At 40.5% G+C, this 15,244-nt stretch overlaps 1 protein-coding gene across 1 annotated transcript in view; it reads right to left on the minus strand.

The window, feature by feature from the left end:
- Positions 1-3,268: 3,268 nt before the first annotated feature.
- Positions 3,269-15,244, minus strand: part of LOC105991311 (transmembrane emp24 domain-containing protein 11) — a 39,122-nt gene continuing 27,146 nt past the window's right edge. Inside the window, exons 2-5 of the mRNA XM_013023919.1 lie at positions 13,752-13,852; positions 5,068-5,193; positions 4,221-4,367; positions 3,269-3,451 (exon numbers count right to left, since the gene is read on the minus strand). Coding sequence (XP_012879373.1) covers positions 3,302-3,451; positions 4,221-4,367; positions 5,068-5,193; positions 13,752-13,852 — 524 coding nt within the window. The 3' untranslated portion in view covers positions 3,269-3,301. The remainder of the gene's footprint in view (positions 3,452-4,220; positions 4,368-5,067; positions 5,194-13,751; positions 13,853-15,244) is intronic.

Consider the following 15,244-nt stretch of genomic DNA (forward strand, 5'->3'; position numbering starts at 1 on the left):
AGGAAGGCCGGACGATGGAGCCGGGCCGGGCCAGGGCACGGGGAGGGCTGAGCGGGCCGGCCCGCCTGGGTTTTGTCTCTGGGGTGACCCCGGCCCTGTTAGGAGGCCGTCCTGCGGGAGCCACACACCCGGTCTTTCCGCCCCACTACTTCTCAGATAAGACCTCACCTTCGTGGTCTAGCAGGCCCGGACGGTGGGTCTCCTGGTTATGCTTCCTGTACGGCTGGACACTAGGTGCGCGTCACCACACCTGTCCTGGGGGGGGCGGTCTTGTCTTGGGAACTTTTTGCCCAGGCAGGTCTTGAATCTCAGTTCCTCCAACTTCTTCCACCCGTGAATGAATTCCACAAGATGTTGGATCCTCTCCGTGGCTTTATACAGTCTGCGAGGACTGGTGGAGGCCGTGTCAGAAAACTTAGTTCAGATCGTTTTGGGGCTGTTTACTTATGTGAAGAAAGTTATTATCTTTCAGGGAATCCTCCTCCGCCCCTCCACCCTCCTCCCCCTTAAAAATTCAGAATGACTTCCAGTAGTAGGGGTTCTTGCTCTGTGCAGTCCTGTGAGTTATGCCCTCGCGTGTCTGATGCGCGGTGGCTCACACTGGTCATCCTAGCTACTCAGGAGGCTGAGACCTGAGGATTGTGGCTTAGAGCCAGCCCAATCAAGAAAGTCTGAAAGATTCCTATCATTAATTAACCACCAAAAAGCCCGAAGTGGAGCTGTGGCTCATGTTGTAGAGCACCAGCCTTGAAGAGAACTCAGGTTCAGAACCCAGGCCCTAAGTTCAAACCCTAGCACTGGCACCAAAAAGTGTCTGATTTCCAGTGTGATGTGCTATGCGTGTAAACTCAAGCTAAGTCAGGTTTTTAAGACTTACTATGAAATATATCAGTAACTATATCAAGTGCATTTTAAAATGAGGATTTAGCCAGGTATCAGTAGCTAGCTCCATTCACCATAGCTACTCAGGAGGTTTCAATCCTAAGTATCATAGTTCAAAGCCAGCTCAAGAAGAACAGTCTCATTCCATCTCCAAAAATAACCACCTAAAATCTTTGCTGGAGGCATAGCTCAGTGTACCACCAGCTGAGTAAATAAGCCAGACCTTGAGTTCAATGTATCAGCAATAAAGTAATTTATTAGTTAATTTTAGAAAAGTCCAAGGGCAAAACTCAGGCCCCGAGGTCAAGCCCTAGGGCGCGCACACACACACACACGCACACACACACACAAAAGATAGTGTTTTAGTTTTCATTTTTGGTTTTGAGAAAAATATCTCCTTATATTGCCAAGTTGATTTTGACTTCCAAAGAATTGGCATTATAGGTGCAAGCCACCATACTCAGTTTGACAGTTGGGTTGTTTTTTTTTTTTTGGTGGGGGGTGGTCTAGTCGTGGGGCCTGGGTGCTATCCCTCAGCTCTTCAGCTCAAGGCTAGCGCTCTACCACTTGAGCCACAGCGCCACTTCCATTTTTCTGGTGGTTAATTGGAGATAAGAGTCTCATGGACTTTTCCTTCCCTGGCTGGCTTTGAACCGGTATCCTTATTTCTCAGCCTCCTGAGTAGCTAGGATTACATGTATGAGCCACCAGTTCCCACCTAGTTGGGTTTTTTTGTTGTTGTTGTTGTTAGTTTTTTAATGGTACTCAGGGCCTTTTTGATGGTAAATGGAAGAGATAAAAGAAGTTTAAGGGGCTGGGAAGGTGGCTCAGTGGTAGAGTGCTTGCCTTGCATGCCTGAGGCCCTGGGTTCGATTCCTCAGCACCACATAAGCAAAAAGAAGAAAGCTGGAAGTGGCACTGTGGCTCAAGTGGTAGAGCGCTAGCCTTGAGCTGAAGAGCCAAGGGACAGTGCCCAGGCCCAGAGTTCAGGCCCCACGACCAGACCCCCCCCCCAAAAAAAAAGTTTCATAAGCAGGCTGACCTTTTGATAGTTTTGTTCTTTGAGTATTTGCGCAATTTAAGTATTTGTTCAATAAGATACTCAAGTTTGAAGGTAACTTTATTTACTTTGTCCTTTGCTTGAACAGTTGCTGCTTCAAGGTCATGTTTTCCAACTTGATTATCTAAGTGGATACACTGTACAGTGCTTGCTAGGCAAGTACCTCAGCCCTTTTCTGCTTTAGTAATTTTCAGGCTAGGGTTTTACATTTTTGTTCAGGCTGGCCTTGACTGCTATCCTCCTCTTTATACTTCTCACCATTATACCCAGATAGTGATTGACATAGGGTTTCAAAAACTTTTTGCTCCATCCGGCCTGTTACTCTTCAAATCTCTGCCTCCTGGAGCTGTGGTCATAGGTCAAAGCCATGGCACCTTACCTCAACCATATAGTGTTTTTTATGTGTTGAGTTAAATACAAGTAATTAGGGTCCATTTTATCCATTTGTATATTTTTTAAATATCTGGTGACCAAAAAGACTTAAAATGACATATGTACAATATGTAGATAAGTGGCCTGTTTTCACTCATAAGTGGAAGCTAGATCTAAACAATATGAAAACGTATACAGGATCATATGCAGCTGTATTCTAACAAATTGACTCAAGTATGGTATACTCAGGAGAGGATTTCAATGGCGTAACTCCTCTGAACAACTAATGAATAGTTTAATAAAGTAAATACCAGGAAGCTGACACGTTTTGTTGGAAGGAGCTTTAGAGGGTGGAGAGAGAGGAAAGGGAGGATGAGTTTAGTCATTATTATTCAATGTACATGAGTGAAAATGCAACCCCATAACTTGAGGGTATGGGCGGGGTTGGGAAAGATAGGGGAGAATGATCAGGATGCGTTGTACTTATAAACTGATTTGTTGAATTGAAAATAATTACATATATAATTCATATTTTATTTCTATTAGTGCTGATTTAAAATAAGATGATGTGCTATTTTTAAAAAATCAGAAGCTACATAGTGTAACATTTTCTCAGTATTGTTATTCTACAGCATGAATTTCAACCTCTGATATTATTGAAATCATAGAAAGTAATACATATTTATGCAGGTATTTTGATTTATTCAAATCACAATAAGGTTCTGGGAAGGTGGTTCAGTGGTAGAGCGCTTGCCTTGCGTGTATGAAGCCCTGGGTTTGATTTCTCAGTACCACATAAGCCGAAAAAGCCGGAAGTGGCGTGTGGCTCAAGTGATAGAGTGCTAGCTTTGAGCTGAAAAGCTTAGCAGCAGCACCCAAGCCCAGAGTTCAAGCCCCACAACTGAAAAAAAAAAAAAGCACAGTAATTCAAAATACTTCATTCACAAGAATAATTTATGCAGATTATTTGCTTTTATCAGAAACATTTTAAACAAGCTTCTTAGCTATGAAGAAGTTTTTAAGGTGTTTCATTTGAAAAATTCCAACTGCGATAAAGATTAATATTTGTGTAAAAGCCCACCATAAAACATTATTATTTGTATCTTCACTGGTCATTCGAAAACTTTCTTCACGAGCCTATACAGAAGAGAAATACATGGATTTAGTTTCTTAAAAAAGTTAGTGTATTTGCTGTATATGTTCAAGGTATTTAAAAATTATCCAATTTGTATCTACCAAAGTGTAGTATTATCTAACCCAGTCGCGGTTGTTTAACCAAGTATAAAACAGTAAAAAGCAACTTGTAAAACTATAGTTTGATTTAAAATGTCAAGGACTTCTATTTATATATTTTATTTCCTGCTGTCTATCAGGCAAAATGAATGTTCCCTGACTGATGGACTTTCATCTTTGAGTCCTTACTTCATGCAAAGGGCTGTGTAAAGCACCTACTGGCTTTACCTAATTATCTGCTGTCCTTATTTCTCAGATAAAGAAACTGAGGCTTAGTGTGTGATTTGAGCCCATGTCTGACTAACAACTGCTGAGCACAGTGACTCAGAACACTTGATACCACAAGAACAAAAATGTGTTCTAGAATATGAGCATACTTGAATCTCTACAAATAAATGGAATATGTGTGACAACACTTAAATTATAATCATTCTAAAAGCTCTCACCCTCTGTTGCTGTGTATTTGCTAAGTAAGTATGGGAGAAAAAAAGGCAAATGAGCCACAGCCCCCTTTCCTAGAGGAACTCATGGCCAAATAGAAGAAAGATTGCTCTCCCCATTCCCTGCATATCCACACAGTTCTAGATTAGAGACTAGGAACAGGCAGTTCATTCTTTCCTCGGTTCAGGGATTTGGCAGGAAGAGATAAAGTAAGTTGAGCAGGCAGACTGACCCTTTGATAGTTTTGTTCTTTGAGTATTTGCTCAATTTGTTCAATTAGATGTTCAAGCTTGAAAGTAACTTTATTAACTTTGTCCTTTGCCTGAGCGATTGCTGCATCAAGGTCATGTTCTCCAACTCGAATATCTAAGTGGATACGCTGTACAAACAGAAGAAACTGCAGATTTTAAAAACAATTCATCTTTTGCCACGCTTCCTCTTTGTACCCTTCCCTCCCTCCCTCCTCCCCTTCCTTTCTCTGTAGTGCTCCTTTTTGTGAGTGAGGTAGTACTTAATTTTTGCTTTCCCCTGTCTATTCTGTATTCTACTCAATAGCCTTTCTGGTCTTTCTTGTAATAATGCATTAAGTGGAACCCATTGACCTGGAAGTGTATTTTTGCATTCCTGAATATCGAATTTACTATTAAGGTAAATGCCATTGGTGCTGATAATACCTTCAGGAAAATTTTATTTACATATAGCCGAATATTGTATTCCAAAGTACAAATTCTCTTCATCTGTTCTCAATACTAGAAAATAGCCAAACACCATATAGTATGTAAGAGTTTTATTAGAATTCTATTATTAATTTACTCTTCAGCCTTCATTTGTTTTTCAAGCCTGAATAATCACAGTCCTGTTAGCCTCCCCTCACAATTCTTGTTTTTTCAGACTCTCTAATCAACTCTGTGGCGCTCCTTTGAACACCTTCCAGCTCCCTCTGTGGTTGTTGCACTGAGATTTGGGCACAGGACTTCAGTAAGTTTCTAGCCAGTCTCAGTGTAATGGTTCTGCATACCAATGTCAGGCTTGAATAGTGATGCTGTGTTCTTCAACAAGGGCATGGGAGACATACTCACCAGCTTACTCCCTCCAAAGGATACAAGCTGTGTAGAATTAGATTCTAAGCAAATGATGTGTTCACCAGGTGAATGTGAAGTAAAATAGAATGTCCCTTGTGCACCAAATAACTTTGATAATAATACCTAGGGTTGAAAATTTTGATAGTTTAAGTTTTATCATTCTCTACTTTCCATTTTTTTTTTGGCCAATCCTGGGGCTTGAACTCAGGGTCTGTGCACTGTCCCTGAGCCTCTCTGTGCTCAAGTCTACTACTCTACCACTTGGGCCACTTCTGGCTTTTTCTGTTTATGTGCTACTGAGAAATTGAACTCAGAGCTTCAGGCGTGCTAGGCAAGCACTCTACCATTAAGCCACATTCCCAGCCCTTTACTTTCCATTCTTATGGAAAAACCTAGGTGGGCACTAGTGACTCCTACCTACAATTCTGGTTAGGGAGGCTAAGATCAGGATTATGGCCAGCCCAGGCAAAAAGTTTTTAAAACCCCATCTCATCCAAAAAAAAAAAAAAAGTAGACATAATGGTATGTACCTATTTTCCAAGCTATGTGGGAAGATTTCAGTCCAAACCAGCCTGCACAGAAAGTGAGACCCTTACCTTAAAAATTACTAGACCTGGGGCTGGGAAGGTGGCTCAGTGGTAGAGCGCTTGCCTTGTATGCATTAGGCCCTGAGTTCAATTCCCCAGCACCACATAAGCAAAAAGAAAAAAAGCCAGAAGTGGTGCTGTGGCTCAAGTGGTAGAGTGCTAGCCTTGAACTGAAAAGCTGAGGGACAGCGCCCAGGCCCAGAGTTCAGGACCCACGACCAGACCCCCCCCCAAAGAAAAATTACTAGACCTAAGAGAGAGCTAAGGAAGGGTTGACATTGTCTAAAAAGAAGTGTCTCATTATCATTTCATGGTAGCCCCTCTGTATATCACCTTTATAATAATTTTTAAGCATCACTACAGCAAAAAGGGCTAGAGATATGGTGTGAGTGGTTGGTCTGCATATGAAGTCCTTAGTTCAAATCCCAGTCCTGCAACTTTGATCTCTTCATATTAATCTATTGAAAAATATGCAATCCCAGAAATCATATAGTTAATAAACATAAAAAAATCAGCCTTGCAAGTAACAAAAATCCAAAGACATTGTCTTATTCGTAAGGATTTTAAGGTTCTTGGTGAGTATGGAGAAATAAATACTTTCCAAATACTGTTGGTGGGAATGTAAATTGATCAGTTTTTTTAGAAAGCAGTTGTATAGTATGTATTAAAGATACTGGATATTAGTATACACACCTCTTACCCTGGCACTTGGGAGAAAGAAACAGGAGAATCTTGAGTTCAAGGCAGCCTCAGTTGCATAGTGAGACCTGCTCCAAATAAGCTACAAATTTTTTAAATCACTATAATTCTACAAAAATGTGTATAACTGTCCCCATACAAGAAACTTACTCTATAAAAATGCTGAAGTAGATAGTTACATGTTAAGGGGTTTTCATTTTGATGTTATTAAGAGAAATACTGTATTTTTAAATAATAGTACTTTTCAATAGGAGATTACATTTTAGGAAAGCCAACTGAAGCAGCATTAAAAGAAAATACTAACCTTCATCTATACAAAAGATTTCCATGCTCTTTTATAATAGAGCTTAGAAGTTGTCATTCCATCTTAACAAGTAAAAGTGGAACAAACTGAATAACAATTCTTAGATCTGTTAGATAGTTAGAGTCTCAAATGCCTCACCCAAGTTAAACAGATAGATAGGTGTGAAGAATTACAGTCTACCAGGGCAGAAATACTCAAGCAAAAATTTTAGTGTAACGATAATGGTGTAAAACAGATAAAAAAGACCAATGGAATAGACTAGAGGACCCAAAAAGAAACTCACAACAGATATACCACCTGATTCTCATCAAAAGTGCAAAAAACATAGTTGGAGAAAAGATAGTCTTTTCAATAAATGGAGCTGTGAAAACTGGACAACCACAAGTGAAAGGCTGAAACTAGATCCCTATCTCATCCTGTGCAAAAATCAATTCAAGATGGATTAAGACCTTAATTTAAGACCTGGTACTTAGAAACTTCTAGAGGAAAACAGAGGAAACGCTTCAGTATATAAGCAAAGGCAATGACTTTCTGAATAGGACTTCAAGTAGCTCACGAATAACAGCAAGAATTGACAAATAGGATTGCATTAAATTTAATAGCTTCTGCACAACAGGAGAAGCAATTATCAGAGTGAAAAGACAGCCTACAGAAAAGAAACTCTTTGCCAGATATTTATCTGATAGAGGATTAATATCCAGAATACATAAAGAAATTAAAAAATCAATACCTAAAGAACAAATAATTGAGCCAGGCACTGGTGGTTCACCGCTGTAATTCTAGCTACTCTGAAGGCACAGATATGGAGGATCAAGGCTGGAAGCCAGCCCAAGCAAAAATAACCATCAAAATGCCAGGCTGGAGGCATGGCTAAAATAGTAGAAGGCCAACTGTGTAAGCAAGCCAGGCAGGCATAAGTCTGGCTGTGTGTTCAAACCCTGGTATTAGCAAAAAAAAAAAAAGTGGAAGGAAAGAGAACATGAGTAATCCAGCTACTAAGTGGACAAATGAATTGAACAGGCCGTTCTCAAGAGAAGCACAAATGGGGCTGGGTACAGGGGCTTGTGCCTGTAAACTGAGCTCTGAATAGAGGTTGGGTGAGATCTCAGTGCAGACAAAAAACTGAGTGAGGTAGCCTGTCTCAGCCAATAGCTAGGTAAGGTGGCACGTGACTATCACCCCCACTGGGCAGGAGATATAAATAGGAAGATTGTGGTCTGGACTAACCTGGGCAAAAACAATATTCTATCCCCCAAATAGCTTAAAGCAGAAAGGGCTGTAGTGTAGTTCAAGCGTAGAGTGCCTCCTAGCAAGCTCAAGGCCCGAAGTTCAAATGCCAGTATCTCAGAAAAAGTACGAATGACCAATAAATACACAAAAGTTCAAAATCCTTAATCAGAACTACATTAAGATTCTATTTTACCCTATTCAGAATATCTATAAAGAAAACAAATACTGGTGAGGCTGGAAGGGGAGGACCACAGACACTGTTGGCGGGGACATAAGTAAGGCAATCAGTACAGAAATCAGCAGAGAGGGTCCTCAAAAATCTAGACGTAAACTACCACCACATCCAGTTGTGCCAGTCCTGAGCATGTACTCAAAGGAACCAAAGTCAGTATACATTGGAGATAGCAGCATACTCATATTTATTGCAGCATTGTTCACAATTATATAATCAGCCTAGGTGCCCATAAAAGATAAATGGATAAATGAAAATGTATATATATACAGTGGAGTTTTATTCAGGCATAAAGAAGAACAAACTTATGTCACTTGAAGGAGATCATGTTAACCTTAATAAATTCTGACAAATATTGTTTGTTTTCTTTTATATGTGGAATCTAGGTTTTTTGAGCCATGAAAGTAGAGGAGTATTATTTGGGAACAGAAAGAGAAGGAGAACAGGATTGAATGATTGAGGGGGAGAAAGAATATGATCAAAGTACGTTTTATATGTACAAAAATATTTCAACAAAACCCATTGTTATATTCAATTAATAATAAATTTAAAACAACTATCTCTGTGAGACAGTACTGAGTTCCTTGTATTAGGCACATTATGTCTGGATTTCAACCAACAAATCAGTTCCCATTAAAAGACAAAAAGGGTTTGAAGAGAGAGAGCAAGTGTCAGAAACAGATACAGATATGGCAAGGATGTTGAAATGATCAGGTCTGGAGTTTTTTTTTAATTTTATTTATTTATTTTTGGGTCCAGTCGTGGGGCCTGAACTTTGGGCCTGGGCTCTGTCCCTCAGCTCTTCAGCTCAAGGCTAGCTCTACCACTTGAGCCACAGCGCCACTTCTGGCTTTCTAGTGGTTTATTGGAATTAAGAATTTTAGACTTTCCTGCCCGGGCTGGCTTTGAACCACGATCCACAGATCTCAGCCTCCTCAGTAGCTAAGATTACAAGCGTGTGCCACCAGTACCCATCAGGTCAGGAATTTTTTAAAACTGACATATGTTAAAAACTATGATGGAAGCCGGGCGCTGGTGGCTCACGCCTGTAATCCTAGCTACTCAGGAGGCTGAGATCTGAGGATCATGGTTCAAAGCCAGCCCGGGCAGGAGAGACCGTGAGACTCCTATCTCCAATAAACCACCAGAAAACCGGAAGTGGTGCTGTAGCTCAAGTGGTAGAGCGCTCGCCTTGAGCTGAAGAGCTGAGGGACAGCGCCCAGGCCCAGAGTTCAAGCCCCACGACCGACAAAAAAAAAAAAACTATGATGGAAAAAAGACAGCATTTAAGGAAAAAGTGGGTAATGTAGGAGAGAAATTAAAATTCTAAGACAAAAAATGATAGACATAAGAAAATGGGAAATAATGAAAAATCAGTGAAACTAAAAGCTGATTGCTTCAGAAGATCAATAAATTCAATAAACCTCTAGCCAAAGAACAAAGAGGATATAAATGTCAGAAATGAAAGTGGGGACATCTCTGTAGATCCCAGGGACATTAAAAGGATAATAAAGAAATGTCTTGGATAACTTTGCCAACTAATTTCACAACCTGGTTGAAATGGACCAATGTTTTGAAAGACAAAATCTTCTAAAACTCCAAATAGCCCTATGTACACTAAAATTGAATCAAGAATGAATATCATTCCAAACCAGAGAGTATCAGGTGTTGGCAACTTCACTACTGAATTCTACAAAACATCTAAGGAAGGAATATACTAATTTTGTAAATCTCAAAGTTAGAAGTGGAAAGAATGTCTCCTAATTCCTTGTTATTATAGGGTCTCATATTTCCCAGGCTGATTTTGAGTTTCTAGGATCAAGTAACCCTCCTGGCTCAGACACCTGAGTACTGGGAGTGTGTGTGTATGCACTACAGTGCCCAGTCTTACTCATTTTTTGAGGCCAGTATTAATACCAAACAAGATGGAGCTACAAGAAATGTGTCAATAGTTATAAACATACATCACAAATTCAAAAGAAGTGAAAAAAGATAATGATGTGTAATGAATGATGCTTAAAACATTCAAACAACACTTCACACTAGGTGTGGTGACTCAAGCTTGTAATCCCAGCTACTTGAGGGGCATAGAGGTATCATAATTGGAGGCCAGTCTAAGCAAAATGCTGATGAGATCTTATCTCAGAACTAGAGCTGGGCATTATGAGACAGGCAAGATTAGATTTCCATCCGAGTTTGGTCCTGAGCAAAAGCAGGAGATCCTATCTGAAGAGTAACTAAAGCAACAGAGGGACTGAGAGAGCATAGCTCAAGTGAAAGTGTCAGCCTAGCAATTGTGAGGCCAGGTTCAAACACCAGTACTGTAAAAGTACAATAAAGTTCATAACAATATATTAAAGAAGAAAAGTCATGTTATCATCCTGATACAGTAAAAGCTTTTGCATAAATGCAATGTCTAGGGGTTGGAAGCATAGCTCAGAGTGCTAGCCAGTGAGTGAAAGCATCAGGTACTGAGTTTGAGTCCATCTCAGATTTTAAAAAAATATATATATATATAATGTCTACTTGTGAATTTTAAAGTCCCTCATTAAACTAGGAATAGACAGGAACTTAATTGATTTAATGCATAATATCTACAAAACTTATAGCCAACATAGCAACATACTTAAAGATAAGAACCTAAAGCCTTTCCCCTAAGATCAAGAAGAAAGCTTGATACCGCTTCTTGGCACCAGTGTTTTTACATTATGCTGAAAGTTCCATCTATACAATGAGAAGAGTAATTGAAGGACAGATTGGGAAAGAAGAAATAAAACTGTCTTTATTCATTGATGATATGATTTATGCATAAAATTTAAAGTAATTGTACAACTGAGAACTAATAAGCAATTATATCAAGGCTGAAGGATTTAAGATTAATAAATGAAAGTGAATCAATAAGAGTATATAAAAACAACACTGTTTACATTAGCACCCTTTTAATGAAATATTTATAAATCTAGAAAAACATGCAAGATCAATGTGAACAATTTTGTGGTACTATAGTGAGTGAAATCCAAGAGTTAAATGGAGAGGAGTCTATGTTGATGGATGAGAAGACTAAACATCGTCAAAATATCAGTTCTTCCAACTTGAGCGATAGATTCAACACAGTAGCAGTAAAATCCTAGCAAATTATTTTGTGAATTGATAGTCTGATTCTAATGTTCATATGCAGATGTAAGAGTTGCCCCATACCCAGCACACTACTGAGGAAGAAAGACCAAGTTGGAGGACTGACACTTCAAAGAAAGAATGGCAAACAGACAGATTGAGGAAATGCTCAACATCCCTGGCCATAATGGAAATGCAAACCAAAACAACTTTGAGATTCTGTTTGACTCCAGCTAGATTGACCAATCTCAAGAATTTGAACAGATACAGTGTTGGTGGGAATGTAAACTAATAAGACCACTCTGAAAGGGCGTTTGGAGGTTCCTCAGAAAACTAAACATAGAACTCCCCTATGACCTAGCCTTACCACTCTTGGGCATCTACCCGGAACATTGTAAGTCAGGATATAAGACACTTGCGCATACATCCGTGTTCATTGCTACACTATTCACAATAGCCAAGTTATAGATACTGCCCAGACGCCCTAGTGTCAACAATAAAATGTGCATATGTACAATGGAATTTTACTCATCCATTAGAATAATACTATGTCATTTGTAGGGAAAAGAATGGATCTAGAACAAATCATACTAAGTGAGGTAAGCCAGGCTCAGAGATAAGTAGTGCATATTTTCTCATATGTGGAAGCTAGATCTAAAATACAGAGGTTTTAACCTATACAGTACTGTGGGTACACACGCACGCATGCACGCACACAGAAGAAACCCTTAGACAAGGAATCCAAAGATGTAACTTCTCTGAACATTTAAATTACTACTTATTGAACTCCAGGAAATGGAAACATTACTGAGGTGGTGGTGGTGAGTCCGTTTTGCTTTTTTTTTTTTCCTTTTTGGGGGAGCAAAGAAGGGACGCCGAAAGGGAGGGAGGAAGGGTTAGTGGAAATGACTGTGTAACTTGTGGGCAGGGAAATGGGAAAGCAAAGGAAGGGGTGACATTGCCCAAGAAAGAAGTGTATTTACTACCTAACATGAAATGGTAATCCCTCTGTACAATACCTTAATGATAACAATAAAATTATATTTTTTAAAAAAAAAGCTCCGGCAGCACCCAGGCCTTGAGTTCAATCCCCAGGACTGGCACAAAAATAAGGAGGTAAAGGATCTAGGATTCTAAGAAATGTAAACTAGAGCTGTTTCTTGGTAAACAACTTCCAGTGGCAATAACATTTCTAAAAATACAGCCTATGGGGCAAGAAGGGGGTTGGACGTTTATCAGGCCAACAATATGTATTTGTTGAATGTTTATAGAATGAGGGAATGTATCCCTCCTCTCTTGTAGAGAAGACATTGTTTTGGGGAATTTTTTTGAGAGTGGAGATCTTGCTGTGTTGCCCAGGCTATTCTTAAACTCCCCAGTGAGCAGAAGGTCTCTGGTCTGTATGACAGTCCCAGAGACTACTTACTGCACTGCTGGAGAAAGCCTCTCCGGATTGGAGACAGGAAGGAGGTGGCTTTCCTGACCCTTGCACTTCGGCACATGTGCCTCTCCTGCTGAAACATCAACACACCTCAGGATCACCAGTATAGGATCCACCGTTGGATTGCTGTTAAACTTTATTTATTTATTTGTTTGTTTGTTTATTTTTGTCAGTTGTGGGGCTTGAACTCTGTGCCTGGGTGCTGTCCCTCAGTTCTTCAGCTCAAGGCGAGCACTCCACCACTTGAGCCACACAGCACTTCTGGTTTTCTGGTGGTTTATTGGAGATAAGAGCCTCACAGACTTTCCTGCCCAGGCTGGCTTTGAACTGTGATCCTTAGATCTCTGCCTCCTGAGTAGCTAGGGTTACAGGTGTGAGCCACCAGTGCCCAGCCACTGTTAAATTTTTTTCTTTCTTTCCTTTTTTTTTTCCTTTTTGTCAGTCATGGGGACTGTACTCTGGGCCTGGGCACTGTCCCTCAGCTCTTCAGCTCAAGGCTAGCACTCTACCACTTGAGCCACAGCACCACTTCTGGCTCTTTCTGCTTATGTGGTACTGAGGAATCGAACCCAGGGCCTCAAGCATGCAAGGCAAGCGCTCTACCACTGAGCCACCTTCCCAGCCCCCACAGTTAAACTTTTTATATGAAGAAGCTATCTGGTCTATTAGCTTTTGGAATATAGGCCCTGTCTGTGTGACACATGTTTATTCAGAACTATGTAAAAATTAATTGGCTTTTTTTTTTGGTCGGTCATGGGGCTTGAACTTGGGTTGGGCACTATCCCTCAGCTCTTCAGCTCAAGATGAGAGCTCTATTGCTTGAGCTACAGCGCCACTTCTGGCTTTCTAGTGGTTTATTGGAGATAAGAGTCTCAGACTTTCCTGCCCCGGCTGGCTTTGAACTGTGGTCCTCAGAGCTCAGCTTCCTGAGTAGCTAGGATGACAGGCGTGAGCCACCAGTGCCCAGCTTAATTGGCATTTATAAATATTGTAGAGTTTTAAAATGTGAGGGGCACAACATGCATATTCTTACAAATGAAAAATTGTAGTAACAACCATAAAAGGATATTTTACCTCATCGTTGTAAGTTGTAATAGTTACAAACATCCCCAAACCAGGAGCAGAGTCAAGGAAATCCTGTCTGCCTATGTCCCATTGCTGAACCTTGAATGTTCCTATTTCAAAAATATAAGGCATTATTATAAGAGTAATATTAAGCAAGTACAGCTAAGTAAAATGAGTTTATCAATTGTCTGCATCATACTGCTAATTTGAATGGCTTCTGTGGCAGGTTTATCTGGCAGAGTGGGGTATTGGAAGTGGAGAGACACTTGAGACTTGAGGTCTGTCCTCATGGACTGATTGACTTGATCAGCCACTTCATTCAGTTTGGTATTTAGAGAAACGGAAGCAGTATATATCCTGCTTAAATCTTTGGGTGATGAGGACTCCTGGAAATAAATCTACATGTGTCTACACAGATGTAAACGCCAGGTCAGCACTGGGAGACATGATTCCTGGGCCTGTTCTTCTCCACCCCCCAGGCCCACAGAGGCCCTGCTGTTCATGTTTCTGTCTGTAACAGACCCCAGATGCTCAACAGAATTTCTTCCTGAGGCACGTGTAGGCTATGTTGACTCCTTCATTTCACTGTCTGAATTCAGAGGCTCCTACTGAAGTTTGAATTACTGGTAGCACCTCAGATTTTTCTCTTCCCAATGTGTGATAGCTATCATGTGGTTTAACTTCCCCTTTTTGTCCTTGGAAGGTACAATGGGAATTAAAAAATGGCTAGCATTTTTTATACTCCAGCTACTTTGCTGAGCACGTAACATATCTCATTCACTTCTCAAAATGCATACTGAGGAATCACCCAGCAGTCTGACAAGCCTTCCACATAGCCCTGATCTGGGAGCTGAGGCCATAAGCAACACAGCTAACAAGTCCGTGCCCTGTGGAGCTTTCATACAGCCAGAAGCAAAACAGGCAAGGCTGTGACAGGGTATTAGTGCTGTAAGGAAAGGCAGGTGGCAGGCATAGACATGACGTAGGCTTTGAAATATGCAGGGAAGTTCGGGAAAGGGTTCTCTGACATTGGAGCCCAGAGCTGAAGGAATGGAGGGAGTGGAAGATAAGATATATGTGTTTCTAATACTAAAATGTAACTGTTGGACAGTTTCATGCGGCTAAGGAAGAAGGCACTGCATGACCTGGGATTGAATCCTGAGTCTACTACTTGCTTACCTTGCTTTAGTGTCACATGTGAAATGATAAAAGTGATACATAGGGTTGATGTCTCAAAGGTTCATATATGGGTAAATTGCTTATTGGGGATGAATGGCATATAACTAGCGTTGAATGTACTGCATAAAGTGTTAACGCATTTGTAATATGTAAGTATAAAATTAAAAGTTCTCGATGGACATTGATGAAAGTGAACTGTAGATTAGGGAAGATGGCGACGGGGCAGTAGGGAAACGCCACAGCTCTCTCCAACCAAAAAGAGAGTTCGAGTTCCAACGCTTAATCTCCCCAAGAGACCGACAACAACAAAAAGACGAACACTC

Source organism: Dipodomys ordii, unplaced genomic scaffold (assembly GCF_000151885.1).
Source record: "Dipodomys ordii isolate 6190 unplaced genomic scaffold, Dord_2.0 Scaffold71, whole genome shotgun sequence".
In the NCBI taxonomy this organism is placed as follows: Eukaryota; Metazoa; Chordata; class Mammalia; order Rodentia; family Heteromyidae; genus Dipodomys; species Dipodomys ordii.